Source organism: Coturnix japonica, chromosome Z (assembly GCF_001577835.2).
Source record: "Coturnix japonica isolate 7356 chromosome Z, Coturnix japonica 2.1, whole genome shotgun sequence".
Lineage (NCBI taxonomy): Eukaryota > Metazoa > Chordata > Aves > Galliformes > Phasianidae > Coturnix > Coturnix japonica.
The window spans coordinates 66,939,154-66,967,014 of record NC_029547.1 but is presented as its reverse complement, the minus strand read 5'-3'; the positions used below and the strand labels follow the sequence as shown (position 1 = coordinate 66,967,014).

At 43.0% G+C, this 27,861-nt stretch overlaps 1 protein-coding gene across 1 annotated transcript in view; it reads right to left on the bottom strand.

Annotated features, from left to right (window-relative positions):
* Positions 1–15,633: 15,633 nt before the first annotated feature.
* Positions 15,634–27,861, bottom strand: part of PAX5 (paired box 5) — a 76,087-nt gene continuing 63,859 nt past the window's right edge. The window contains exons 9-10 of the mRNA XM_015850094.2: positions 22,657–22,743; positions 15,634–19,407 (exon numbers count right to left, since the gene is read on the bottom strand). Coding sequence (XP_015705580.2) covers positions 19,331–19,407; positions 22,657–22,743 — 164 coding nt within the window. The 3' untranslated portion in view covers positions 15,634–19,330. The remainder of the gene's footprint in view (positions 19,408–22,656; positions 22,744–27,861) is intronic.

The window sequence follows — 27,861 nt, the reverse complement described above, 5'->3', positions numbered from 1 at the left end:
AATTGTTTTTCCTTTTGCCTTTAAGGGAAAGTAGATGTTTCAGGCTTTTTTTCCTTGTTCTAGGAGGTACAAATTTGAGCTAAGCACTGAAAGCAATGTGTGTCTTCCTCACACCCTTTAAGGAATACATTTTGTCAGTTTCTTAATTGTAAAGTCAAACTAGACTGCAGGAAGCAGTGTTTTTTAGAGCCTCTAAAACTGCTTCCTGAGTGCCCTTGTCAAGTTTTACTCCTTACTTTTAAATTATTACTTCTGACTCTCACAAATGTCCTGGGTTTGCCCCCAAAAGTGATGATTGCAAATGCTTCAGAAGAAAACACCTCATTTTAATGCCATTAAAAGTGGTGTCTGAGCTGGACGTTTGGTCCAGTTACAATAAGATCAAGTTATTGCAGTCTTCACTAGCCTGCAGATGAAATGATAGCATGTTATAAATAATGACTTTTTTTTTTAAAGAAATTCCCCAAAAGTAAAGGTCAGATCTAACAGTTTTCTTTCCCTTCCCTTTCCAGAATTGCTTCTGTGACTGGAAGTATTCAGTTTATTAAATCAAAGAGGATGCTGCTTGAGGACAATCTGTTAGATCACACTTCTCAAGGCTCCAGCATTACATTTCTGGCCAGTGTTTTTGGGTTGGTTTCTGTTTGTTTTTGTTTTGGTGGGTGTCCATTTATTTTTCTTTGTATTTCCTTTAAGTATCCCTTTGTGAAATCTTAGATAAACGCTCATTCTGCAGCTCCCAACCTAGGAGGTCATCTCTTTCTTCCTGCCAGCAAATATCTGTGATTACCATGAATTCCATATTTCATCATGCTTCTTTCTGGCATGGCTATCATTATTAACTGCTTTCAGGGTAAAGAATCTGTTGCCTTATTCCTGGGCAGTAATTGAGCCTGGGTTATACAAGCTGAATGTTTCAACCATGCCAAAATACTTACCCTACCTTGAAACTCTGTCCGGTGTGAATATTTTCCATCCAGCTACAATTTCCCCAGGCATAACTCTCATGAGTAATGTACATGAATGGGGATAGCAGTATCCAATCCAAGGTTTGCTGAGGCATTCTCATCTGTTTTGGAGACTTAGGGTGAGAACCCAACCTGAGCTTTGCCAGAGGACTTGAAGAATCAATGAAACCTCAGATTCTGCAAATGTTTTGAAACAGAAAGTATTGAAATGAGTTTGTAAAGCTCTGCACAGCAAGGCTTTAATCTAATTGAGCAATTCTGAAATTTTCTGCCAGTAAGATGTAGCCATAAATACTCACATGCAAGAGATCACTCCAAGTTACAAGCAGTTCATTAATGTCCTCTTAACAGACTTTGTGAGCACAGCCTTTGCGCTGAAAAGATACGCATGTTCCTTAATGACGCCCTTCCTGATGACAATCAAGAAATGCAATCTTCTGTGTTTCGGTTCCTATGTCTCAGTCTCAGATGTTAAACCAAGAGCTCTGTTTGATGGCTGGAAACACTGTGTGCTCTCTAAACTACAGCCAGTCAACAGATGTCAGTGTGTTCTTTCCAATAGAACCTGGTCATGTTTCCAGAAGGGCAGCGTCAAAATCCTATGGACTTTTCAGAGGTGAAAGGTGTCCAATGATAGCAAATGGGATTAATTTCAGCAAGCCACAATCTCTGCCTTTGCCTGCACATTGCTAAGGAGATGCAACAGTATAAAACACTTAGCAGTTGAATAGTAAGGGGCTGTTGCTTTTCCTAAAGTGAAAACTTTATTGCCAAAAGGAAAAGTTTTGCTGTGTTTTTGTTTTGTTTTTGTTTCTGTTTTTTAATAGGATCATCTACAAAAGTCAATATTTTTGGTCATGCGGTAGGAAATGAGCTGTTTGGGACCTATTGCAAGCTGAGAATTGTTATATAAAATAACATATATATATTGTTATATAATATAACATATATATAAAATAATTGTGAAATACTAAAAGAAGCAGGGCATGATAATTGGCATTGATTTACTAAAATCAGTGGACACCAAAGATATTTTTTTCCAGAAAAAGAAGAAAAAAAAGAAAAAGAAAAAGAAAAAGAAAAAGAAAAAGAAAAAGAAAAAGAAAAAGAAAAAGAAAAAGAAAAAGAAAAAGAAAAAGAAAAAGAAATAGNAGAGAAGAAGAAAAAAAAAGAAAAAGAAAAAGAAAAAGAAAAAGAAAAAGAAAAAGAAAAAGAAAAAGAAAAGAAAAAGAAAAAGAAAAAGAAAAAGAAAAAGAAAAAGAAAAAGAAAAAGAAAAAGAAAAAGAAAAAGAAAAAGAAATAGAAAAAGAAAAAGAAATAGAAAAAGAAAAGGAAAAAGAAAAAGAAAAAGAAAAAGAAAAAGAAAAAGAAAAAAGAAAAAGAAAAAGAAAAAGAAAATCTTCCAAGCCTGCTCTTGTTCTTGGGGTTTTTTGCATCCCTGGCTATAATCCCTCCTACCCCACACATGCTGCTGTGACACAAGACTTCTCCTACCGGTGTTTTTTCTCGGTTTTCCATCTTTAGAGTTTCTAAAGATATTAGCACTCTGAAGGGCTGACAGAATGAACTCTGACAAAAGATAATTGCATGAATCTTTTGTAGTCGAGCACATAAAATGCCTTAGCAATGTCAGTTCTTATTTCACTCAAACATGAGTCAAAGTTACCTGCGCTGCCCTAGCACAAGCAGGGATGACAAGAGGTTCTCCAAGGCGGTTTTGCAGACCTGTATCCACGTGCATTATAAGGCTTACAGAAAGTATGGAGAAAAAGAGCACAGCTCCTTTACTGTACCATACAAAATACAGTGCCCCGAGTTACTGAAACTCCAGTGGCCTAAGCAGAAATCTTTGTGTTACGATACTGATCCAGGTGCTACAACTGTAAATATTGAATTTATTATTTTGTGTAAAGATGGAGACAAGTATTAGCTTTCTCAAAATGCAGTTACAATTTAAGATGCAAAATGTGGGAGGAAACAGATCTGTATGGAACTGTACGGCAGCACAGATTTCTGACACCAGCCACTCTTCCTAGCATTGTATTAACAGCAAACTTGCTGAGATGCACCATATCCGTTCATCCAGGTCACTGATTAAATTGCTGAACATGACCAGGCCCAGTACCAACCCTGGGAACACCATTTTCTAGACCTCCAGCTAAACTCTGTGCCACTGATCACAGCCCTCTGATTGAGTTTGCTTATGCATTGAGTTTGCTTAGACTATCTCCATCTAGATCCTTCTTGACCAAGGGGAAATCTTCCTTTCTCTAGACTCTCTCTTATCTTTGGGATCTTATAATCTTATGATTGTTCAATCTGGAGTAAGAGGAGGTTCAGGGGAGACCTCATTGCACTCTTCAACTTTAGTAACTCCACCTTCCTGGTGTCCACCATTGCCAGGCAACCTGCATCATTCAGCAGTGGACCCACATTTTCCCTAGTCTTCCTTTTGCTACTGACATACTTAAAGAAGCCTTTCTTGTTGTCCTTGACCTCCCTCACCAGATTTAATTCCAAGTGGGCCTTAGCCTTCCTTGTTGCATCCTTACATACTCTGAAAATGTCCCTATATTCCTTCCAAGTATCCAGAACATTCTTCCACATTCTATAGACTTTCTTCCATCTGAGATTTCCCACGAGCTCCTTGCAGAGCAGAACAGGTCTGGCTTCCCACAATAATGCCACCTGCCTGGTAGTGGGAGAATCAAAACCTGCCGTCTCTCAGTGGTGATTTCGGCTCATTTGATTTGCCAACACCCTGGGACTGTTGTTTAATTGCTGGTTTCTTGCTTCAGTAAAATTTGGGAAAAACAGATAGAAGGAACACAGCTCTTCACTTTTCTCTGCAGTCATATTTAGTCAATTCATTAACTTTGCTCTCTCTCAAGCCTCCCTCCAGTTATCCAATAATTTCAGGTGCTAAAATTCTTATTTAGTAACTGCACAACACCACAAGTGATAATATAATTCACTTCTTTGCCTTTTAGGGGGCCTGCACATGTAGTAAATGAACCCGGCATTGTGGTCATACAAAACTTAGCTTATTTGGAGAAAAAAATCTGTGTAACAGACAACTGGCAAACTCAGCTATCAAAAATTACAAGCCCTAATGGACTCAGTCAAAGATATTCTATCTCCACTTGAAAGGGCTAGCAATTTGTCAGCCAGGCATAATTAGAACTTGATGAAGTGCTGCAGCCCTTCAGCATAATGAATGTGACGATGTGTCTCGATATAAAGTCCTTTCTCTACTCCCATTGCATCCCATCTGCGTCCTCAGATTCATACAGAGCCTTGGCCACGTGCAAGAGAAAGGAACAGTTAAAAGCTGACAGAAACACATCCAATGATAACTCTAGGTTTAACCTAAAAAGAAGGAAAATCTATGAATGCCCATTCAAGCTGAAATGCTAAGAAATCATTAATAAGCTAAGTTCAATGATGATGACAAAAGAAATTTAGGGATTAAATGGAATTATTGGCATTTGCTTAAATTTGCCTGATTTGACAGCAGAAGAAAAAGATCTGTGCTGGGGAACTCGGAAAGGAAAATACAATTCAGAAGGTGTGAACTCATTGCTGGTCTGACAAGTATTGAAATGCCAAGCAAACATGGACCATTCCTCAGTGACTCCTTGCCTGTCTGCTGCTGCCTTTGCTGGGCTGAACTCATTCATTCACAGACAGGTCCTGCCCAGGATCAAGGGCAAAACATCTGGAGATCCACTTGTACACTATACCAAATTCAGCTGGGGTGAGGTTGAGGCACAGATGTCTGCTTCCACGTTTCAACCCTTTTAATGGGTTTAATGAATTGGTTTCTTCAGCAAAGCAGGGATAGTCTGCATCCCAAATCCTTATGTAGTATCAGTCTTTGGCTTTATTTTGAAGCAGAATACTGGGAGGCTACGTGATGGCCTTTAGAAACATTCCTCCATTAGAAAGCAAGAAAGACTTTTGCCCAATCCCTGTTTTATTTTTTAATTGCTTTTATTGTCTCAGCATTAAATAATAATAATTTTTAAAACAGCAGATCCTTTTGTTTCTGATTGTGCATTCTTCCTACAGAAGAATGAACGATTTTGATCAAGTATTTTAACATTTACGGTGAGGTTTAAATGATGCTTGTTAATGATGTAAATGATTGTTAATACTTCTACTTGAGTTGTAAACTTTCTTCTTTAATTTGACTGAGCTAAAGCCACTTAGTTCTAGAACTAAGGCTGCTCACTAACCAGAAAATCTGCTTGAGTATTCAAAAAGAAGTCTTCTGGCTGTTACCATGGGATACTGGATCAACAGACCATTGACTTGAGCCAGGTTGATCCTTTCCTCCTCCTTTGATTTCATTTCAAGTGTTGTTATCCTGAATTTTTCCTTCGTTTCTCCAGAAATGATGTGCAGAGATTCCAGCAGGGTTTTTGAAGTCGTACACTTACAAGGCAGAAACAAGTGGGTGAAACAGCGATTTAGATAGCCAGGTTTGCGGAGCTCAGGAGGTTACAACTCTCCTTCATTGTCCTTGTAGATAAACATCACTCCTTCTTCATTATCTCATTTATTTGATCTTAAGCTGGATTATGATTTTTCAAAGGCATCTGTATTGAATTTATCTGGCATGATTTTGATATTGAAGGAGTCTGAAGGGGTAGACTGAGAAGAGTCCAGGAGCAGCCCCACTTTGGCTGGATGATCTTTAAAGGTCTCTTCCACCCTAAGCCGTTCTATTATTTCAACCAAGTGAAATGGGAGCCTGGGGAAAGGCACTGTGGTGTTGGGAAGAAAAGAAGTTGGATGCCCTGGTAACAAGCAGGAGAGAATGGAGGCTGGTCTGCATGAGGTCAGTAAAATATGAACTATTTAAGAGGTGATACGATCTATTTATTGCAAAATATGACGTACCTCATATTTTTTCCCTCCTTAATCAGCAAGTTATCTTTCCCTTCCCCTCCTCCCAACTGATCCCAACTTCAGGCTTACAGGCAACATCATTTGCTCTGCTCTGATCTACCAGCAGCAGGAATTCAGGAGTCTCTAAAGGTTTCCTCAGGCAGATACAAACATTTCAAACCCGAGTTTTAAGTGCTGTTATTAATAAGCATTATATGATGTTTCTTGTAACCAGGTTTACTTGCTTGCCTCCTACTGCAGCTGGAGGAAGCTGAGCCCTGCATTTCTTTAAGGTCTAGTTCGAGCACCCTTCCATAGCTCACCAAGAAATTTTCCAATAAATAAAGTCACAATTAATTTTAATCAAACAACCATTCTTTTCAAATGATACAAGCATTGTATATGTCTGATAGCAGGTTTTCTATGCCCATCTAAAAACATCTTTTTGTTAAAGACTTCTACCAGAACTGAATTTGCAACTAATAACACAGTCTTTTTCAATGAACTCAAAGGTCCCCATTGGCTTTAGCAAGCGAAGCATTAGGGAAATAAAATATTATTTTTGTTCAGTGCATACTCTGAAGTTTGATTTGTTGAAAGCATTTCTTGAACTGACAAGTCACAGGCTGTGAAATCCACTGGGAAGTTCCTAATTACAGTTCCTAATTACTGACCGCCATGAGTGTTTTTGGGAATCCATGCTCCGTACAAAAATTCCTCATCCTTTGAAAAAGAAGTCTCACTTTTTTTGTGCAAACTGAGCTTCTCTTTCGGCTGTTCCCATGGATTTCCTCTGAGCCCTTGTATTGCAGAGTTCTAAATCATCCTGTTGTTCCCTAGCAAAGGAGCACAGCAGCAAACATTTCAATTACTGTATAACTTTATACTGTTGTCTGCGTATTACTGAGCTCTGCAATACGTCTTCTGCCATGGGCAGAAGGGTGTCAGAGGTGGTTTCCCATGCCAGAAGGTTTACCTGAATTTCTGGTGGCCTTCAGTGATGAAAGATGCTGAGTTGTGCCAATGCCATTTCACAGCGGCCTGTCAATGTCAACAGGCCAAGGGCTGCGTGATGTAGAAGTAACTGAGATGACTAACAACTTGTTTTTCACTTCACGAGTGCCTCAGCAAGAACTAGAATGAAAACAGGGACTGTGAGTGGGGTTAAGGAGCTGTTTCATCTCAAACAATGCCAGTTTGTTCCTTGAGATACACCCACTGTGCAGAGGACAGGACAGGGAGAGGACACCAGGGATGCTGATCCCTCCCAGAGGCACCCTGCAAGTGGGAGAAGTTAGGAAGAAAAATGATGGTTTCAAGTTGTTCCAGAGGAGATTCAGGTTGGATATTAGGAAAAATTTCTGTTCTGAAAGAGGGGTCAAACGTTGTCGCAGGCTGCACAGCACAGAGTCGCCATCCATGGAGGTGTTCACAAAGTGTGGAGGTGTGGCACTGTTGGACTCAGTGATCTTGAAGGTCTTTTCCAGCCTTAATGATTCTGTGATTCTATGATCCTGTGCCTCTGTGATCCAATGGTAAATGAATGGGCAGATACAATGAAAATATGGATGGCATGAAGACCCATGTGGTTCATATAGCCAGCATGGGGATAGGGACCACTGACCAGGAGAGGACACAGCCCTACAGGATGAACAGTGGTGGCCAGGACTGGATCAGTCCTTTTCCAACAAAATAAGGAAGGATTTGGGGACACAGCAGGAGGAGAAAGCAAATGGGATGGCAGACCCCCAGGGTAAAGAAACACAAGTAGGATTTTCTTTAGAAAAAACAGAGAAGAAACAACAACAACCAAAAAACCTCCTAACTTTTGTTTCCCACTATCTCTCCCATGATATGCCAAACTTCCCTGCTCATGTGTGGCTGCCCTGCCTGTCTGACAGAGAGGAAGTGAAGAGCTGACAGTGTACAGGAGACAAAAAAAGGGAGAAAAAGAGTGAGAGCAGCAGAGAGAGGATTGTCGCAATCCCCTGCTTGAAGCTGGTAATTAATAAATGAAATGCCCTGGGACTCCACTAAGCTTCTTCAGATGACTTATCTGTCGTGGGCTCGGCAAAGCATTAAATGGCCATTTTCTGACAGAATGACTTCACTGCTTTGGAGCTTCCTTGACTTTGTGCAGAATATTTCTCCCCTCCTCCCACCTATTTTTCAGTATTCTCTCTTTCTTTCTCTCTCTCTTGCTCTCTCTCCCTCTCTCTCCCCCTGGTTGATGGCTCTAGTTCATTTCTGCCTATTTAATTGGGCCCCGGATGAATTTACTCGACAGGGCCATTCATCATGTGGCAGTGGCTGGCGGACGAGCCCAGGGGGAGCAAGGCTGACAGCTCCGGCAGCCTTGGATGCTGCTTGACTCTGGAAGTTCACATATTTGGGCATTAGTGCAGCTATTAGTTTAACAAGCTTCGTTTATCCCTGTCACTACCACTTCAGCTTCCCATGTAATCATTTGAAATGTAGATTACTGCTAGACAAATGGGACAGAGCAAGAGTACACAGGAGGGAAAAAAAAAGTGACACGGATTGCTTGCTATGAGCTTGGTTTCTTATGCTGCTTTTGTTGTTTGTTTTCTTCCCGTCTTTTCATGCTTTCTAATGTGTTTTTGTTAATTTAACACTCACACTGTTTCCACTGTAAGAGGTTTGTCACCCGAATCCACCCCTTTTTGGAGAATATTTGGTAGTAATTTGTTGACCCAAAGTATGTATTTAAAGCACTCATACAGCTGCCTGGAAGTCTGTGCACACTCAGTCCTCCCTCAGACTTTTCCTGTCTTTACTTTGAATTCCTGGTTGCCTACCTGTATCATGGTCACATCCCGTGCTTTTAAGGAAGCACTGGCCATGCTGATGCCTCAAGTTACCCCAGGGGAGATTCAGGTTGGATGTTAGGAAAAATTTCTTCTGCTGTGTTCAGAGTTGTCAGTGATGAAAAATATGTCTTATTTCAAAGGAAAATGAGCCAGTGCTCCGATTTAAGCGCGTACCTTCTTCTGAATTCATCTGACCCAAATCTTGACACCCTTATTCTGATTTTCTCTGCTCAGCAGTGAAACTCTCAGACCACAAGCATGTGCTCAGAGTTCCCATATACTGCCCAGATAAGTCAAGTCAGTCTTCAGCCGACCTTTGGATCCATCAAGCACATTCTCCTCCTTCATTCTCTCAATACAAAGTTTCCGGAGCTCAAACTACACTAGCGGTCTGACCTATCTTCAGTTTGTCTCCATCTAATCTGAATCAGAGATGTTTCACTTTGCTAATGGTACCATTAGCGTTGCACTGAAGGATACCTCTCTTATCTATCCTGCCTCCCACACTCCTCAGACCTTCTGAAGCTGTTTCCTGAACTGTTACCTACAGACATACCCCAGTTGGTCTTGGCCAGTTGCTTTGGCACCTTGTTCCTTTCCGTGTCTGTTTCTTTGTCGCTGTTTTCCAGTGACGCCTGTCTCCTTCCCACAAATCTCAGATCATTCCATGTTAATAGCTGTTTGAATTTGCATTTTGTTTTGTGAAAGATATGTGGTTTGAATTTTCCGTGTTTTAAAAGTTTTGTAGGCATAGGAATGTGTTATGAGAATATATTAACATCTTCCAAAAGGGAAGTTCCATGAATTCCCTGGGGTGAGATATGAATGTGTTGTTTATCTCTAGGAGGAAAGAGGTGAGTTGCAGTTATCTTGGAGTCCCTCTCACACGCACACACAGAAAAGGAGTTCGTGGCAGATCTGGTTTTGGGTGTGATCACCAGCATTGCCATGATTCATTCTATTCATCTCTTGTCTCTTCCCCTGTTTGAACAGCAAGATCTCCAAGGTGCAGCCTGCGATGTGTTGTTATCCTTTTCCAAGCCACTGCAAAGTGACACAATTCATTTATCCCTTCCTCCTTTGCAGCTCTTGGACTCCCCCGAGGGCCTCAGCAGCTGGTGTCTTCTCCTAATGAAAACAGTTCACAGGTTTGTGTCAAGCCTAGTGGCAGATCAGATCAAAGGCACCTGATTTTCTTGAGCTAGCAACAAGACTGAGAATTGCTCAGCTGTTGTATCACCTAGCCACCTTTTGATTCCCCTGCCAACACATCTAGGACAAATAGCAAAATCCTGGGCTCAACTCAGGTACAAATCTCAGGCTTTCACCTCTGGATTGATTCCGTAAAGCACCTTAAGGTGCTTTAAGGATCCTGCTTTTCCCTCCATGTAGAGAGCTGCCCTCTACATCACCTTCCCTGAAACTTCATCCAGCGTCCCTCCACTCTCATGCTGGGCCATCACAAGGGGCTTCATTCCTTTATTTTACATGGAATCAAATGCCTTCATTTATGGCTGTAAGTTGGTTGTGATCTGCGCTGCATCCTTGCTTCACCAAGAAACCTGCCTGCTCAGTACTCGTCTCCCTTCTACCTGATTGATTATAATGGGTGCTACATCTGATGCACAGACTCCGATGTGAATGATCTCATTTATTACAAGTTCTCACGTCACTTATATACCTTCACAAGTTTTCTTTTCCTAGCTTTCCCATTTACCCCTACAGGCCAACAGAACATTCCACAGACACTCTCCAACCCTTCATGCAGGCACTTATCCTGCATGCCTGATACTTTGAAGTAGAACAAAACAGACCCTCCAAGGTGATTTTTATCACTGTCTAGACACTGATTTCTTCTTTTCTGCTGTGTTTTACAGACACATTTACAGGCTTTTGACTCTTGATTCTTGACTACTAGGCAAGTTCCTTGTCTCTGATGAATCCCAGACATGACTTGGTTAGAGTGAACACAGTGTCTCTGGCTGTTTCTTTTATTTTCTAGGAGTCACCTTGCTCCTCACCACCTTCATGGACAAGTATAAAGCTCCTGGAGCTCCATTCCCAGCAATATGCCCACCACGTTTCCATGACGTTCTTGCAACCCAGGACAGACATTTGCAGATGCCAAACTGAGAAATTCAAGGAGACAGAGCATCATAATTTGGAGCTGTTTTTGTAGTCACTTGCTGTGTCCAGTCTAGCCCTTCTTTATCACTGGGGAACTAGTAATTGTTGTTCTTACTGTTAATTAATTATAAGCTATTAGTTAATTACTAATTAGCTAATAAGTGTCTATGAGTAGCATTGGAAGGTCTTACATGCTCAGTAATTTTTCAAGGCAGTTCTTTTAAATGAAAGTGTTTTCTACTTTAATGGAATGTCTCTCTGACTACAAGCATCAATGTGATACATGCTTTGCAGGGCTGTGGAAATAAACCCCAGGATAACAAGCCGGCTGCTTTCAGTGACATTTTGTTGAATAAAAGTCTGCTGATTTATAACATCCCTATTCTCTATGATCTGCCAACAGTTCCAGGGAAGTTTCTTAGTATGTTGAATACCAGTCCAAAAAACCAGTGAATGAAAACCAGTCCAAAAAAGCTATGATCACCCACGGAGATGGTTCATTTGCCAGTTGTTCAGCCATAGACAATCACTCTGAATAAGTAGGAGGTGTTAGAGAAAATAAAAGCAACTATGAAGGAGACCTTTCCTTGCTAACAGGAGTATTTGGGTAAAGAACAGTGATTATACATCTCCTTCCCTTGGGAAACACATTTTCTTTCAAACAGTGATCCTGACTCTCATAAACAGGACCAGAATACGACAAGTAAAAGCTAGTGTCTGTTGTCTTCCTTATCCCCAAGATGAACTACCAACAGATCCTACCTGAACTGAGAAGGTAAGTATAGACTCCAATGCAAGAGAATAAACCAGCAGTGATATTTGGTTGGTTGACTTTTGAATCTAAAGCCTGAAAACCAACATGCAATCCACATCTACTGTGAGATGGGGAGACGAGTGTGTATGCTGAAACCTCATTTAAATCAGGCAACCTTCCTCTCCATTTACCAAATACCAAATATTTGCTTTAAGCCTCAAGGCTAAAAATGAAAAAAAAAAATAAAATAAAATTCAACATTCAAACAGTAATTACAAGACCGGATTCTACAAATGGAACATAACCAGGCATATGTGGATATTTTTCCAGGTCACCTGCTTTTCTTACCACTTTCTTACCAAAGGTTTCCGTGCCTTCTCTACATGTGTATAAACAAGATAAACATGCAAGTGTTCCACTGACACCACACAGACTAGAACAGGTGGAAAAAGCTTCTACTTGGAAAAAAAGAGAGCACACCTCAAGGCAGCTTGTTCCAATGTCAAACTACCCTCTCAGTAAAGAAATTTATCCTCATGTCCAACCTAAAACTCCCTTTGCTCAACCTCCTGCTGTTCCTGCTGCAGAGAGCAAGGGAGGTCACCTCCTGCCTTTCTCTCCTTTGGACCAGGCAACCCAAGTGCTCAAAGCTCTTCCTCACAGCAGACATCTTCCAGACCTGTTGCCATCTTAGTTGTCCTATGGATGTGCTATTTGCTAGGTATTGAAAACTGAAGGTATAATTGGACCCAAATGGCCATTGTGAATGGAGCTGCTGGCCAGACACAAGTGATATTACCCAGGGCTCAGCACTGGGTATCAGTGTTGATAACTGTGTTCACCTGCAGTATGTTTGCAGACAAAACCAAGTCAGATTCATGTGTTGATCTGCTTGAGGGTAAGAAGGCTCTGCAGAGGGATCAAGAAAGTATTATTCCTCCACTTTCAAGCAATGCTTCCTTATTGTCAATTAAAAATAGCAAGGAAAGAGGACTGTACAACCAGAACAGAAAACTTCTAGTCAGGCTCTTCTATAAATAAGAGTTAATCTTTTTTTTTTTTCCAGTGTGTTAATACAGGACAGCATTTAGTTTCCTAAAGACCTGAAGTCAGTATGCCAAACCCATGCATCCTTCTACCTTCTCTTATAGACACCCTGAATCACATTTTGTTCCACTAACAGAACGTTTTGGTATCGTATGCTTGCATCAGCTATATGTAAATGAAAAAAAGCCTTGATGTGTTTGTTAATGAACAAAGTTACACTGGTATATTAAATAAGAGTTTATTTAACTCGGTTTAATTTAAAGGCCACTTAACACACTGAGCATTAATGATCTACAGTAAATGTATTCCTCCAAAGGATTTCTCCATTATTGAGTGCTCTTAGACAAGAGTATACAGTCTACGTTACATACATAGGATTTAGATAAATTGCTACACTGGGTTACACAGTGTGATAAATGTACATTAATTCAAGCTAAATTATGATGAGATTCCTTCAGAGGAATTATTATGTCCCTATGAATACAAAAGACACTCTCTGTATCTGAGGGTTTCTTGGGAAGCCAGACATTTCTGTGTGTTACAGCAAATTGCAGATGTACTCATTATAATAACATTAATCATGATGGCTCCATTTGTCACTTCCATTCTAATTAAGCATTACTGCAGTAATGGACCATTATTTTAAAGCGTTATCAGGAACTGTTTACAATGAGTTTAATAGAGTGAGGTGCCAGAATTTAGCTATCTCATATCAGGTGTGACTTCCCCAGTGCTGTGAGGTGGCTGAGGTTTAATAATGAAGTCACACCATAGAGGTGGCTGGATTCATCCCTCTTAGACTGTCCTAGGGATGTTAGCACTGCGCTGAGACTGGACAGGATGGAGTTCATTTTCTTCAGAGCATCCTGATGGGAATATGCTTCAATTTGCTGAACATTGCACTGATTACACAACAACCTTTAGGTGAACAATGCTTGCATGGCCACAAGAACTACCCTGTTTCTGTTTCCCATGCTGACCTCCAGTCAGGCTGGGGGTGAGCAAGAGACTGGAAAGGGAACAGCCAGGATAGATGGCTTCCAGTTACCGAAGGGATAGCCCATACCATACAACGTGCTCAGCTTAGAGACAGGTGAAAGAGATCATACATGCTGGTGGCACTGGTCTTCCCAAACAACCACCAGGCTTTCTGAGGCCCTCCTATCCAGAAAAGAGCTGACATCTGCCTGCCAATGGGAAAGATAATTCTGCACGTTGCTTTCCCTGTGCACATAGCTTTGTTCCTCTTATTAAACCTTCACTGTCTCAATCTAAAAGGTTTCTTTGCTTTCCTGCTGGTGTGGTTCAACCCAGCAGCAGCTCAGCTCCATGCCCCAACTCCTCACGGGACTGGGGAGAGAATAGAAAATAAAAGGTAAAACTCATGGGTTTAATAGGACAGAAAAGGAAAGTAAAATAATAACAATAATTATATACAAGACAAGTGATGCACAGCACAATCACTCACCATCTGCCAAACAACATCCAGCTATTCACAGATTTCTTACGTCCTCCTGACATGAAGATCTGTTGACTCTCACAGGAGCATCTCCTTCCATATTGTTTTCCAGAGCCTTTTTTCCTTACCATGCCCCGACCCTGCAGATCCCCTGCAAATCTCCCAAGAGAAATGATCCGTATCTTCCCTCGGTTCCATTTTGCTCGATGGAGGGATTTGTAGTATAGGATTCAAAACTGCACTGTGGAGGGAAAATATATGGTGGTCTCTTGCTCTGCACGTCAGCATTTCCTTCCAGTACACGGCAGTGAGATGGTGCTGTCACAGAAGGAGGTTTTTAAAACCCCAGTTCTGTGTTACTTTTATACTTTTTGATTCACCATTCAGATGGAGTCAGTATCCCGGACTCTTCGGAAAACGCCATCCAGAAGGAAGCTATGTAATGCCTCAAAGATAGTGCATATGCAGACAATGAATTTACTCCCTAGTCCACTTCAAGTCCTTGGGGTTGTCTTGCTGAGTGACTGAGAATGACGTTAGGTCACAACATGCTGAAGCAGAAGCTGCAAGTTCTCAGCGGCTGCATCTGACACTATTTCCAGATGTTCCAGCTCTAGCCATCATGGTCCACTGCAGGGATCCTGGCAGAGGGGCTGTCACTTTGATCTCCTTGTATGAGCCTTTGTGTACCCGCCAACTCTGTTCTTGACTTTCCTGGCAGGGCTGCCCATTGCCCTTGTCTGCAAAGTCTATTACAATACAGAGACATTCTGTTGCTTAAACAAGAGTCTTCATTTCCTATTCATGAAAAGTTTAAGTGACAATTCCAGGGCATCTTAAACAGTAGCCATTTGTACACCAGGCTTGAGATAAAACTGCATTTGCATCCTTGAAGGGCATTCTCATTGAACAAAGCAGTATGGGGCCTCACACCTGGAGAGACAGGATGCTTTTGTGCCTCACAACACAGTTTTGTCAGGTCTAATTCCACCGTTCTGCTGCCAGAAGTAACAATGATATTTCACATCCAAATGCGACAGAGTCCAGCTGAGGGCTACAAAGATGATTAAGGGCCTGGGACATCTCCCATAGGAGGAGAGGCTGAGGGATGGAGAAGGAAGGCTTATCAAAGCTTATCAGCGCTTCTAAGCATCTCCAGGACAGGTGGCAAGTGGAAGGGGACAGACTCTTTTCAGCAGTGACCAGCACCAGGACAAAGGGTAATGGGCACAAACTGGAATATGGGGTGTTTTGTACAAGCATGGAACAGGCTAGGCTGCTTGGGGAGGCAGTGGAGTATCCTTCTCTGGAGATATTCAAAACCCGCCTGGATTCCTTCCAGTGCTGCCTGCTTTAGCTGGAAGTTGGACTAGATGATCGTCCAGAGGCTCCTTCCAGCCCCTACATTTCTGTTATTCCATAAGAAATCATTTCTGTTATTCCATGAGAACTTCATTGAGGAATGGGCATTGCCTGCAAACTGCAAGGATGTTTGATCCTCTCTTAACATAGCAAGACTGAAAGAGAGCAGAAGTCTAAAACACAGACCCAGGTCTAACCCAGAGCTGGGGGGACAGAGTTACAGTCCTGCTGAGCTATGGAAGGTGGGAACTGCACTGGAGCCGAAGCACAATTGAATAGAATCATGGAATGGTTTGAGTTGGAATGTCATCTAGTTCAACTCCCTGCAGTGAAAATCACAACTGTGATTAGTTTGTCATTTTCTTTTTACGTATCTACAATTATTTGCTGGATTGTGGGAGGTTGTTATGAGTTTTGTCCCTTAATTAAGCAGCAGCAGTGAGACTTGAGATGTTGGCCATGCACAAAGGGCGTCTTCCCAATAAAGACCCAAGGAAGCCCATTTCAGATCCAACAACCTGGTACTTCTCCCAGACGACGCAGCAGATAAGGTGAAAACAGGCTTTTGGAACTTAAAAAAATTACTTTTATTTTAGGAACCAATAAAATTATGGTAGATATTTACAAATAATTATCTCACATAAAGGTTACATAAAATCAAATGTCCACAAGTAACAGTCACTCTCATGAAAAGACACACAGATATTGAACTACGCCAGTCTTATTGCATGTTTCCTCAACTAATCTAAAAATAAAACATGTTGCAGTCAACCATTTAACTTAGAATAAAATCACGAATTTCAGTTTCGACGAGAAAAAGAATCGGGAAAAATAAAAAGGATGTAGAAAAACTTCCGTAAGCCCCCTCCCTTCTGACCCACACCGTTAGCACACCCCACCGCCCAGCCCGCCTCCCATTTTGTTCCTCCCCAAAAAGAAAACGCAAAACAAAATCCCCAAAAGAATGTTCAACATCTTTGGCAAATTGGCACTGCTGTAATTACATTCAAATATTATAACACACAAAAGCAACACACGGCACTAAGGAAAAACACCAAAATTTCAAGTCTGTTCTTTTCCTACTAGAAAAAAAGAATACAAAACATACACATCTTAAGAAGCAATTTTTCATCTGTTTCGCAACAGATGTTATCCCCTACTTTCAAAGGCAATTCAGCAGTTATTTTTATGAGTTGTCTTCTGTTTTGTATGTTTGTTTGTTTCCATTTGTATGCATGTTTTAAGGAAAGGAGGCTTTTTTTTTCTTCTTTTTTTTTTTTCCCTCTCCCTCTCTTTCTTTTCCTCTTACGAGAAGTGAGCTTCAATGCAGGCATGGCAGACTTTGGTGGATACGATAGACACGTATTTCTTTGTTGCTAGAAGTTCCTAATAGAAAGCAGTTTATCTCTAAGGAAAAAAAGAAAAAGAAAAAAGAGAAGAAAAAGAAAAAAGAGAAGAAAAAGAAAAAAAAAAAGGCCTGTTCTTTTCTATTTCTCTTAGAAATAAATTCCACTTGCAATGAAATGATTTTCTGTAATTTCAGAATGTACAAAGGCCACTAGAAAGTGAAAAAACCAGGAGAAAAAGTTTCTTTGCACTACAAGGCTGAATGAAGCAATAGAAAGAGCTGAACACCCACTGACCACTGTTCCTTCTCAGTCTACAAGGTGATAGTGGTACACATGGATGCAGAGTCCAATGGTGTGGCCTCTCTACCTTCAGTGTGGAGTGACTTCTAGGGACCAGACTGAGAGTCAGTGCCTGTTCTTCAGTTTTCTTTCATGACAAAGGAATTGTAGAAGAGAAAATTTTAGAATAGAATAGAATAGAATCCCATCAGTCGAGGCAGTGTATGGCAGATTGCATGTCAACACAAAGCAGCTGCCAGTGATGTGTGCCATCTTACAACGATGCCTCTGTAGTCAAATCTTTGGGCATGAATGTTAAACTCAATGCCCACAACATGAGTTCTTTGTGGCTATTACAGCACAGAACCAAGGGTTTCCTCAACCAGACAGGCAGCTCAGGTAACAACATCCTATTCAATCTCATCATTCAACAATCCTCATTCAATCTAATGTCCGAATCTTCTCTCTCCATCTCTCAGTCTTTACTTTTAGGCCTGTGCTGGCAAGCTACTGCTGGAGCACATACTGCTGAGACACCATCCATCTGGCTGCATGTTCATGATGTAATCATCATGTAATGATTCTTGATGTAAGCACTAAGGCAACTCAGGGCTGAGTGTAAGCACCTTGGGTTGTTTAACCCACAGGCATGCATCCTTGGGATGAAATGTATGAGGGCTGGTCCAAAAGTAAAGCCTCATATTTTACTATGATGGACCATGATTTCAGAGGTGGATGTTGGTGATATGACAGTAGAGGCTGCACCTTCCTACCAAAATTCTGTTCCATTTTGTTGCAATGAGACAGATGGCAGCAGGTCAGTTTGTGCTCACAGAATGAAATTCTGGATTAGGGGAAACCATTTAAGCCAGCGGGCCCTAGGTATCATCATGGCTTTTGAAGACTAGAGAACATCTAGAGTGGAACCCTGACACTAACTGCTGTGTTTTTGTAGCATGAGAACATACAAAACCTGCCACTGAAAATGGGGAACACACAGAGGGTGTCAGTGCTCGCTGATGGCAGGCACGCAAGGTGCTGGCAGCAAGGGGAGCAGGGAGAAATGTTAGCTCAGACATTGCAGTTTGCAAGAAATACTTGTGAAACTGGAAGCAAATACTTAATACTTTGATTGATCGTTCATGGGACACCGCCAATAATCAGCTTTGGGAAGCACACATGGAAACACAGACAGGTCTGCCCATGTGTTCAGTATGCTCTGGTCAATACGTCTACCTCACGTAAATCATTATGGCCGTATCTTCCCCCTTTCTTTCAGGCTGACATTTATTGGGCTAGAGCAGACGACCTGTTGAAACGTAGGTACGGTGTTTACTATTATTCCTTCCCAAATGCTGTTTAAGTTGAAACCACAGAATCTGTTTCAGTGCTCATCGTAATAACAAACGAACACAAGTCAGTAATAGGCAATAAACTGTGACAAAATTGCCCACGTCTTTCTGATGCCCATGGGTTTGGTACCAGCATATAACGTGATCACACACAGCTGTTGGATAGGATGCTGTACAGCAGTAGCATCAGCCTGAAAGACAGCCACAATGAGTGTTAACCTGGTTCAGAGTTGCTTAAAGCTTACTGAATTCTTTGAATCTCAGTGCACCAGTTTCAAAACACATTTTCAGATGTATTTTGAGCCTAGATTTGTACAACGTTGCTGCATAAGCTTAGCATACGCTAAGTCACTCTCATAGCAGTACAAACAAGCATGTATTTACAGTGCTGCTTGTGTAAAATTGAGCAGACCGATCTTTCTTTGCCACACACACACACATTAAAAAAATAAAAAAAATAATAATAAAATAAAAAAGAACAATAATAATAATTAAAAAAGCTTGTGTTGAGTCTCACAGCCTGTCTCAGTGTGCAGTAAGAGGAAGCTATCCCACACAGGGAGGCCCACATCTCTTCCTTATCCCCAGTTACAGCCGTGGTACCCACAGCGATTAAAGCAGTAGCCAGACAGCTGCAAACAATCAAACTACTGCATTTCTATGACCGCAGGATGTGCCAGGAGAACCACGTCCTCCTATTTCTTTGTTTCATTTGAGACCCAGACAGCATCACCAGAAATTCAGAAAACAACAACGTTAAGTTTGCAGAGTCTTAAGAGTAAAATTTCAATGAGCTTGTTCCTACTATTTACTTTCTTCCTCCTTGACTTGCGTGGTTGTAGCAAGGTGACTCAATGCAGTTGTCCCAGGCAGTACTTTGTGATAAGTGCTCAAGCTTTGGGTCCGAGGTCAGTGGCGGTCATAGGCAGCAGCAGCTGCTGGTGGGGCTGCTCCACGGGCTGCAGCGCTGTAGTAGTAAGGAGAGCCTGGAAAAGAAGAGACAGCTGTGAAGAGAACTGATGGGGGAAAGGAGCCCGCTCACAGCACCCAGAGCTCCTTCCTCAGTGTTCTGAGCCATGGGAATGAAGGCCCGTGATCACTGAAGGGTCACCTGTAATGTGGGGTGTTTGCTGCAATAAGGAAGTCTGTTAGACTTCATTTGTGTCTACACACACGTATATTTGGTCGGCGCAAGCTATAAATACACAAGAGAGGAAACAAACTGATTTGGTGCCTCAGACATGAAATGAGAAAAGATAGCAAGGGAAGTGCTGCTGCCCCAAATGGGGACCCGAAGGGGGCCAACACTACCAGCCCAAACACTTCTCAATAATGGGGCCTTTCCAACTCACCATGCCTATTGCTGGGTCCTCACACGTGCATGCTTACCTGTTTCTTCTGCTTTCTTTCTGAACACCTTGTCAGAAAGGCCACACCATCAGTCCACTCCTTTTTTATTTCTAAGCCAGTGCCCCTAATGTGAAGTGTGGGTTGTCTCTGGTAGCACCTTGCTTTCCAAAGGCCTTGCAGTTCTGCTGAGTTTCATTTCTCTGGTTTGCAGAGGAAGCAAAAGGTTGTATTTTACGCAGAAAGTGAGAACAGTGCATCACAAAGCAATTGCTCCTTCTCGCTGTCAGCGTGCTCCCATCCAAAATAGACTCATCCATCCTCTGGCCATTTTTTCTATCCAGTCCATATTCTCTCTCTTCCATAAATTCCTTGGCACAGCCATTTCTGGCCCCTCCTTGTTCTCCACCTGCTCATGGAAGATTTGCCTGCAGCTCCATTGAGCAGCCCACAGACCTCCCTGCAGGACGCCATCCAGGCCCCGCGACCACAGGCAGCCCTGAGCAGTGAGATGTGAAGCACAGACCACAACCACGAAGCAAAAGCTGCCACCGAGTTGAAAGCAATGAGAGAAAACGGCAAAGAAGTTATTGCAACAAGCCAGCATGAAATTGAATCGTTTTTCTTCATTAGACCGCCTTTCTGTTATCCACCGTTAGCGTGTGCTTGTTGAGCAAGGTCTGAGCTGGCGTGCCCGCCAAGCCCTGCAGACAGTGACGGACGGAGTCCCGTGCACACCCTTGCTTCCCAGCATGTCTGTACACACGCTTCTGTGCACATCACTACATTACAGGAGCTTCAGCTCATCAGCAGAGCCCTGGACTCAAATTGTCACACCAACCTCAGCAGTTTGTTCCTATTCTTGTTCCCTCCCCCTGAATCATTTTTCAACCCCAAATCCTGTTTCTTGCACCTGTAAATCATTGCATCTCCCTCCTAAAATCCTCTTTCATCCATCAGTGGTTGGGGCACTGATCTAAACTGATGGAAGGGAAACTCCAAACCATATAGCGCTCACAGGTCCATGTTCTGAGCCTGGCAGCCCACAGAATGCATTTGTTCCAACTGGACATAAACCGTGTTCTGCTCACAGCCTCAAAGAGAAAGAATTTACCCTCAGAAATTATCATCCAAAAATGAAACAAAGGCACCAAAGTCCTTTCCTGCACCAGTGTAAATCTGCAGGCACCCCATAGAGCCCCATAGACACCCCATATCCCCCCATCTCCCCCTATATGACCCCATATCTTCCCCTATTAACCCCATATCCCCCATATCTCTTGCTGTAGGTCCGGCCGTTCACTCTGGGTCAGCTGAAGGCGCTGTTGGGTCACACCGGGACCCTGCAGGAGGACGGGTTCTGGATCGACCGCATCAAGTCCCACTGCTACATCACTGTGGGTTCATATGGGATCTATGGGGGGATATGCAGGAGTATGCAACCCTGCCTTGCCAAAAGCCACCCTTGTGATGCAGGAAGATGGGCTTCAGGTTGGGTCTGCATTTATTCTGAATATCCCACTGGTTTCTTCACAGATTGGCAGGGAAAATGAAAGAAACGTGCAATGCTGGTCTTCTGAGGCCTGTCTTCAGGTGCTTCAGAGCTTTGTTTGTCCTCCCTTCAGCAGTGCGAGTTTAAAATATCTCATCTGATTCCAAAGCAGGTACAAAACCAGCAACTGAGAAATCACTGTGTGCACTCTTCGGGCTGGTTACAGCACCTTCCTCAACACAGCCCAACCAAACTCTTGCAGGCAGCCCTGGCTGCGGCCATGGTAACTGCAGGTTTAAGCACCAGGAGTCCTCTGGCTTTGTACAGTTATGCCCATCGATATTAGCTGAAGATCTGTTCTCTGATTTATGATGGAAGCACTAACAAACCCTTAAATGTGGCACGGAAAATAGCAGTTGCATACCAGCACCATGGCATGAGAGGCAGAGGCTGTCTATTGCTCCCGAAGGATTTGTTTAAGGACGGGAACCATGATGAATACAGCCTGGGTGGCTCAATTACATGGGGACTCAATTACTTAAAACAAAGAAAGTGGATGGGGAGGGGGGAAAAAAAAAAAAAAGACAAAAATTCAAAATTATTTCTCTGCTGGAGGTCACATACAACAGCCCTGTCATCCATAAATCTGGAAATCTCTAAGGCACGCTATTCCTCCGTTGAAAGATGACAATTAATTGGTATTTTACTTACCTCATCCATGCAAATTATGCAGGGAAAAATTCTAATTACTGCATTCTACATGTGTACAAGGTCAAAGTGGGCCATCTTTTGACAGTGGTGTAAAATGGATTGTGTTTATGCTTCACACGAGGGCCATGATCCTGCGTGAGCCGTGGGGCTCCTGCTCCCTACTGTTTGTGAGAGCCCATGCCGACATCTGAGAGGCTGCGTGAGCACAACAGGCACCGCAGACCCACAACTGAAGAGCAAACGTAACATGAGGTCTGGGATAAATGCAAATGGATGGAACCAGCAAAGAGACAACGCCATACAGGGCAGTGGGGCGAACATTCAATGAAGGATTTCCATGAAGAAGGTGCTCCCAATAAAATGACACCAGGTCTGTAGGAAGAGGACTCCTCAACTTCGACAAATGGGCATTCTGTCTCCCAGCAATGCCTTGTGTCTATCAGATGATTCTCGGAGGCAGAAATGGGAAGACAACAGCGTTTAGCAGAAGGCTTCCTTCTGGTGAAGGGAAATGGGAGGTTTGCAATACGCAATGGAAATCTGCAGCCACTCATCAATGAAGAGGACTGGGATGCAAGATGGCTCCAGGACACGCATCCTGCTTATCCTGGTGACTGATAATTGCTGCTGGCTTATAAATGAGCACAGCTAGGAGCACGGCCCCAAAGTGGAGGCAGCAACTTACCCAGAAGTCCGGGATTGGGAAACCTCCAGGAATCGTTGTACGTTGAGTACTGCGGGTGGCTGTACGGGCTCCCAGAAAACTCACTCCCTAAACCAAAGGGAAACAGAAAAAGGCAAAATAAAGGTTATTTGGTCTAAGACTACAGTCAGTTGTGTGGGGGAAAAAGCGCTATTCAGAATCTGCTGTATTCCAGTGAAGGCTTTCGCCAAAAGCACTGCCAACCACCCTCTCCATAGAAGGGCAGTCTGGATGGCCCTTTATTTAATTTATTAAAGATTTAGTAACTGGATGGCCAGTTATTAAAAGGGTACAGTCATCTTCTGTGTGTCCTCTTGCAATCCAGCTCACACCTGCTGAGTTAGTGGGATTTTGTCACGCAGCTTGTGCTTCAGGAACAAGACAACTAAGGGGAGGAATCCAAGACCGACCTAAAAGGCTTGGCCATTGCCTCCATGTCCCACAACACTCAGGGCAAGAAATGCTGGGATGGAGCTGCTCAGCCAGTCTCCCTGTCAGCAGAAGATAAACTATCTGATCTGGGTAGTGAGGACCATATTAGCCTCTCCAGCAGAACATGGTCCTGTACCCATACTTCTATCAATCACTTTAACAGAGGAAGAGGGATGCTTGATTCGGTTCCAGGAGCTTGTGAAACCCTCCAGAAAAAGGCACGTGAAGACTCAAAGAATTGCTGCTATTATCTCCTCACCAGCCGATTTCTCCATCTTTTTTTTTTCTCTTCACATGTCATCTCCTGTTTCATACCTGAGCTGCGATCACTTCAGGGCAGCACCATGCATAACATGGCTCTGACCTTGGGTAGGGCACTTGGTTCAACCACTATGCGAACAGAAACATCACTGCTGCTCCGTTAGAACATCTCCCATGAATGAGAGCTCCTCTGCTCTCCTATCTTTCTTCATCCCAGGTTCACAAACGTATACACAGTAAACAGCACTGATGGAGAAAGAACAATTTTCCTTCGGCAAGGTGGCACCCAGCACAGCCACCCACACGACCCAGAGCCACCAGCTCATCATCAGGACAGCTCATCCCAGAGTCTCATTTGCTGGCCCCAGGAGAGAGGTGGTTGTTCAGGTAGCACAAAGTGCACTGCTGGGTGAGCACCATGTGTCTGCTGCAGGGATGAAGCAGCACCGTGTGTCTGCTGGAGGCAGCAGCGCATCCCGAGCACGCAGCCGTGCTGCAGATGGAAGCAGGCTGACATCTCATTGTTCCATCCTCCCCTCAGAACCTCTGCTACCCCCTTCCCTTCTCACACACACATAAGGACCCTCTCTGGGGATGTGCCGGTGCCTGTCAGGCTGAGGCTTCCAATTCTCTGTTTTTTATGCCTCAGTGGTCAGGGTGTCAGGCTCCTGCAGCACACACCAGCCAGGAGCTGGAGGAGTCACTGAGCACCATCAGCTTGGTGACAGTACCGTGTGCTTCTTAACATACTCTGCATATCCATCAGCCCTGCAAAAAGAGGCTGAGGTTGGGAGGTGGTTGGGGGGGGTTGAGGGGGAGGGGGCAGAGAGGGAATAGCAAATGAGAGAGAGAAACAAGAGAGTGGTGGAGGGAAAGGAGGGATGGGAGAGAAAGGCTCAGGCCCTGCTATCATCATCACAGCGTACTGGCAGGCAATCACTGTGGCTGTAGGTGAGCTAAACTGGATGAATGAATGCTGCGTGAACGCCTCACGGGTTCCACCAGGTGTTCCAGGCCCATCAGCATTACTTTCCAACTGCACTGTTAACCAGCTCAAACTCTATGTAAAAAAAAGAAACAAAAACTAAACCACAAGGAATCATTCACCCAGGGGCACCTCTGGGCAAGGTGCAGGGCTGAGCTGAGCAGCCTGGCAGTCGGGGTAAAGTTCCACTGTGTTTCCAAAGTGATGTGCAGAAGAAATGAAAACCCTGAATTCAAAGATCACAAGAAGCAGTATGTGAAGAAATAGATGCCATGACTTAAAACTGTCCCTAGGCTACGTGCCCCTCTGGTGCTGGGTTCTGTCCACATCACAGGATTCATTGCTCATCCCAAAACCACCCAGCAATGCCATTCTGCTCTCAGAAGCCCTATGGAGCACCAGCGTGCTAAAAACCATCCCTCACTGGAAGGGAGAAGGATAGAAGTATAAATGTTGGCTGTCCAAAGGCAGCCAGATGTATGGGAGGACATCAGCACAGTGGGTACCACGTACTTCCTTCAACATCGTCCAAGTCTAAGGGAAGATCTGCAGTTAGTCTCAACCAGGTTAGGATCTTGGTAGGTAAAACGGGAAATAAGCTGCATGTTTGACATGCCTTTTGGTTTTGGTTGTTTTTGGTCTGTCTCAGTGAAACTAATAGCCAATTGAAAGTCCTAAGACAAGCAAACAGAATCAATAAAGCATTCACTGAAGAGCAGGCTTGGGAAGTTTTCCTGAGACTGGACTGTTAGAAAATAGAGTTAACAGCAAAAACTGTGGTGTGGACAGAGCCCTCCAAAGGAAAAGAGCAGCCCTGCATCCCAAACACGGGCAGAGGGATGGGCAGAGGGCAGATGGATGGAGGAGGAAACTTAAACGAAGAAGAAACTTTTCCAAAGGGAATCAGTAAGTTCAGTTTTGGAAAACACTACCAGTGAACTGCTTTGAAGAAAGGAAGGTATTTCTTTCGTATATATTGGCCTCATATTTCAGTATGACAAAGATGTGCCTAAACGTGTGGCCAGTTCTAGCCAAGACAGACCCACTGGAGCTGATTCATACAGACAGAGGCTAGCAAAAGAGAGATCAGCAATTGTACACACACAGATATGTGCACACTCTTTAAGTATTTAGGCTTCTCTTGGTCACATCTTATGTTAATGAAAGCCATCCACAGAGGCTTAGTACACCACTTGTAAATCCCCTGTGAGCATCCAGTGGATCAACAGACTGCTTACTGTCACATACGAATCCTTCCACTCAGAAAAAGCCTGCCTACATCTGTAATGTAGTTATTGATTAACATCTGGGCAACCACTGCCCAAACTTCCACACGTCTCCCACACAGCTCTGGCTGTGTTTTTACACCTCTGTCACAAAGCAATGTGTTGCAGTAGCAGCTGGAAGGCACAAAGCCATATTCACATAACATTGCTTCAAAGTTCCCAGCCCCACCAAGGCTGCCAATTAACTTCTAATGAGAACTATATGTAATCTTATTTTCACACAGACTGCACGATATTTTCTCATTCTTTAATCTTCGTATTAACCAGCACCTGGCTGAAGATGCACCTTTTTATTTGTGAGGGTCTTGTCATATCTAAAATAAAATCAAACATGCAGATTTTTTGTAAGACCACTCATTTCCAGGGAGCTACAAGGCACAGCAACCCCACCAGTGAGTAATGAGTTGTGGGTTAAGGTGGACGTACCTTGCTGTGAAGTCATTGTATGATTCTCGACCCGTGCTGCCTGCCATAAAATTTTAATGCTGCCTCTGACATATTTATGAAATACCTCACCCAGTCTTTGCAGGGTGACAAAAAAGATTTACATCTGTAATTACTGCAAGCACATAAGGTATTAGATATGCACTTTAAACTTTTGTACACAAAGGTATTTAACTTTAATACAACAAAGGTAGGTGGTGCCACTGAGCAACCATACTGGAACTGCATTAGGAGAGAATTATCCCCCAGCACAAAGAGGACCAGGGCCCAACTCATCTGCACAGAACACAGAGTTGCAATTAACGATGACAAGAAAGTTGCCCTTCCCCTCCTGTGGTTGACATTTACAGAGCTCTCTGCCTAGAAGATGTTTAGGTGATGGAGTATGTCCAAAGAAGAGCAACAAAGCTGGCCAAGAGTTGTGAGGAGTGGATGAGAGATCTGGGGTTATATAGCCCCGAGAAAAAGAGGCTCAGGGGAAACCTGATCACACTCTCCAACTCCCTGAAAGGGGTTTATAACAAGGTGGGGGTCAGTCTCTTCTCCCAAGCAACGAGCAACAGAACAAGAAGAACTGGCCTCAAGTTGTGCCAGGGGAAGCTGAGGTTTGGTATTTGGAAAAAATTCTTCGCTGAAGAAGGGTTATGAAGCACTGGAATAGGCTCAGGGAAGGTATTTAAAAGACACATAGAAATGGTGCTTAGAGACGTGATTTAGCTGTAGAGTTGGCAGTGCTGTTAATGGTTGGACATGATGATCTTAGAGGTCTTTTCCAAGCTAATGATTCTATGGTTCTATGAAATTCTCCAAACTGTGTAATTGAAATGTCACGTTGGGATCAGATGAAAATATTCCACTCCATTCTTCATTCTGGTCTTCGCCTTTCTATTATAATCTCAGCATTTGTAATAGCGTAATATGTTGTTACTTCCAGAAATTACACAAGTAATTGAACTAATTAAGATTACAAGTCGTAACGATATATCCATAACGTGGAAACTGGATTTCTAACACCTGGAAATTAAGAGTTTTGGCTGCTCGATAAAGGTACTTTGCTGTTGACATGGAAGCAGTCTTTATTAATGAGACAGATGTGAACAGGAAGGTGCACTGCTCGCCTCTTGGTCTGACCTGAAACAGCTGGAATAGCAAAACACTGCACCAAGCATAAGAACACATCGGGAAGCAAAAGCTGATGTGAACCTCATTGCCTCCCAAGCAGCACCCCCAGGCAGGCTGAAGCTCAAGGACATCATGGCAGGAACCCATGGCACATCCTGAGTGCCCAGGGTAAACTTCAATGGGCAAGATGCTTCTTGCTGAGCACTGGCATTTAGTTTCCCTGATTTTGTTTGACTGATGCTGTTTCAAAAGACAAAAGTGCTGACATGGAAACGGGGTGTCTTTAGAACTCCCTCTTTCATTTTGACTGGGATCTTGCTTTAAATTCTCCACCTGATTTGTTTTTCTTTCCACCACTCCATTCCTTAGTTTCTTTTCACACTGATTTCACATCGCATCATACTGCATTGTCATCTACTCTTAAGTCTTGCCATTCAACTTGTTCTATTGGTGCTTCAATGTGTCCAGAAACACCTGGAAAGAGAACACTTAATTCCCAAGGTCTGATCTAGATCTAGATATTAATTTGTGACTATGTGAGTTCGCTGCAGGATGAAGGTTCTCTGTGCAGACACTGCCACTAAACTCCCTACAGCAAACCATGAAAAACTCAGCTTTCAGTCCATGAAAACAAGTCCAGCAAGTGGCAAAAAAGCT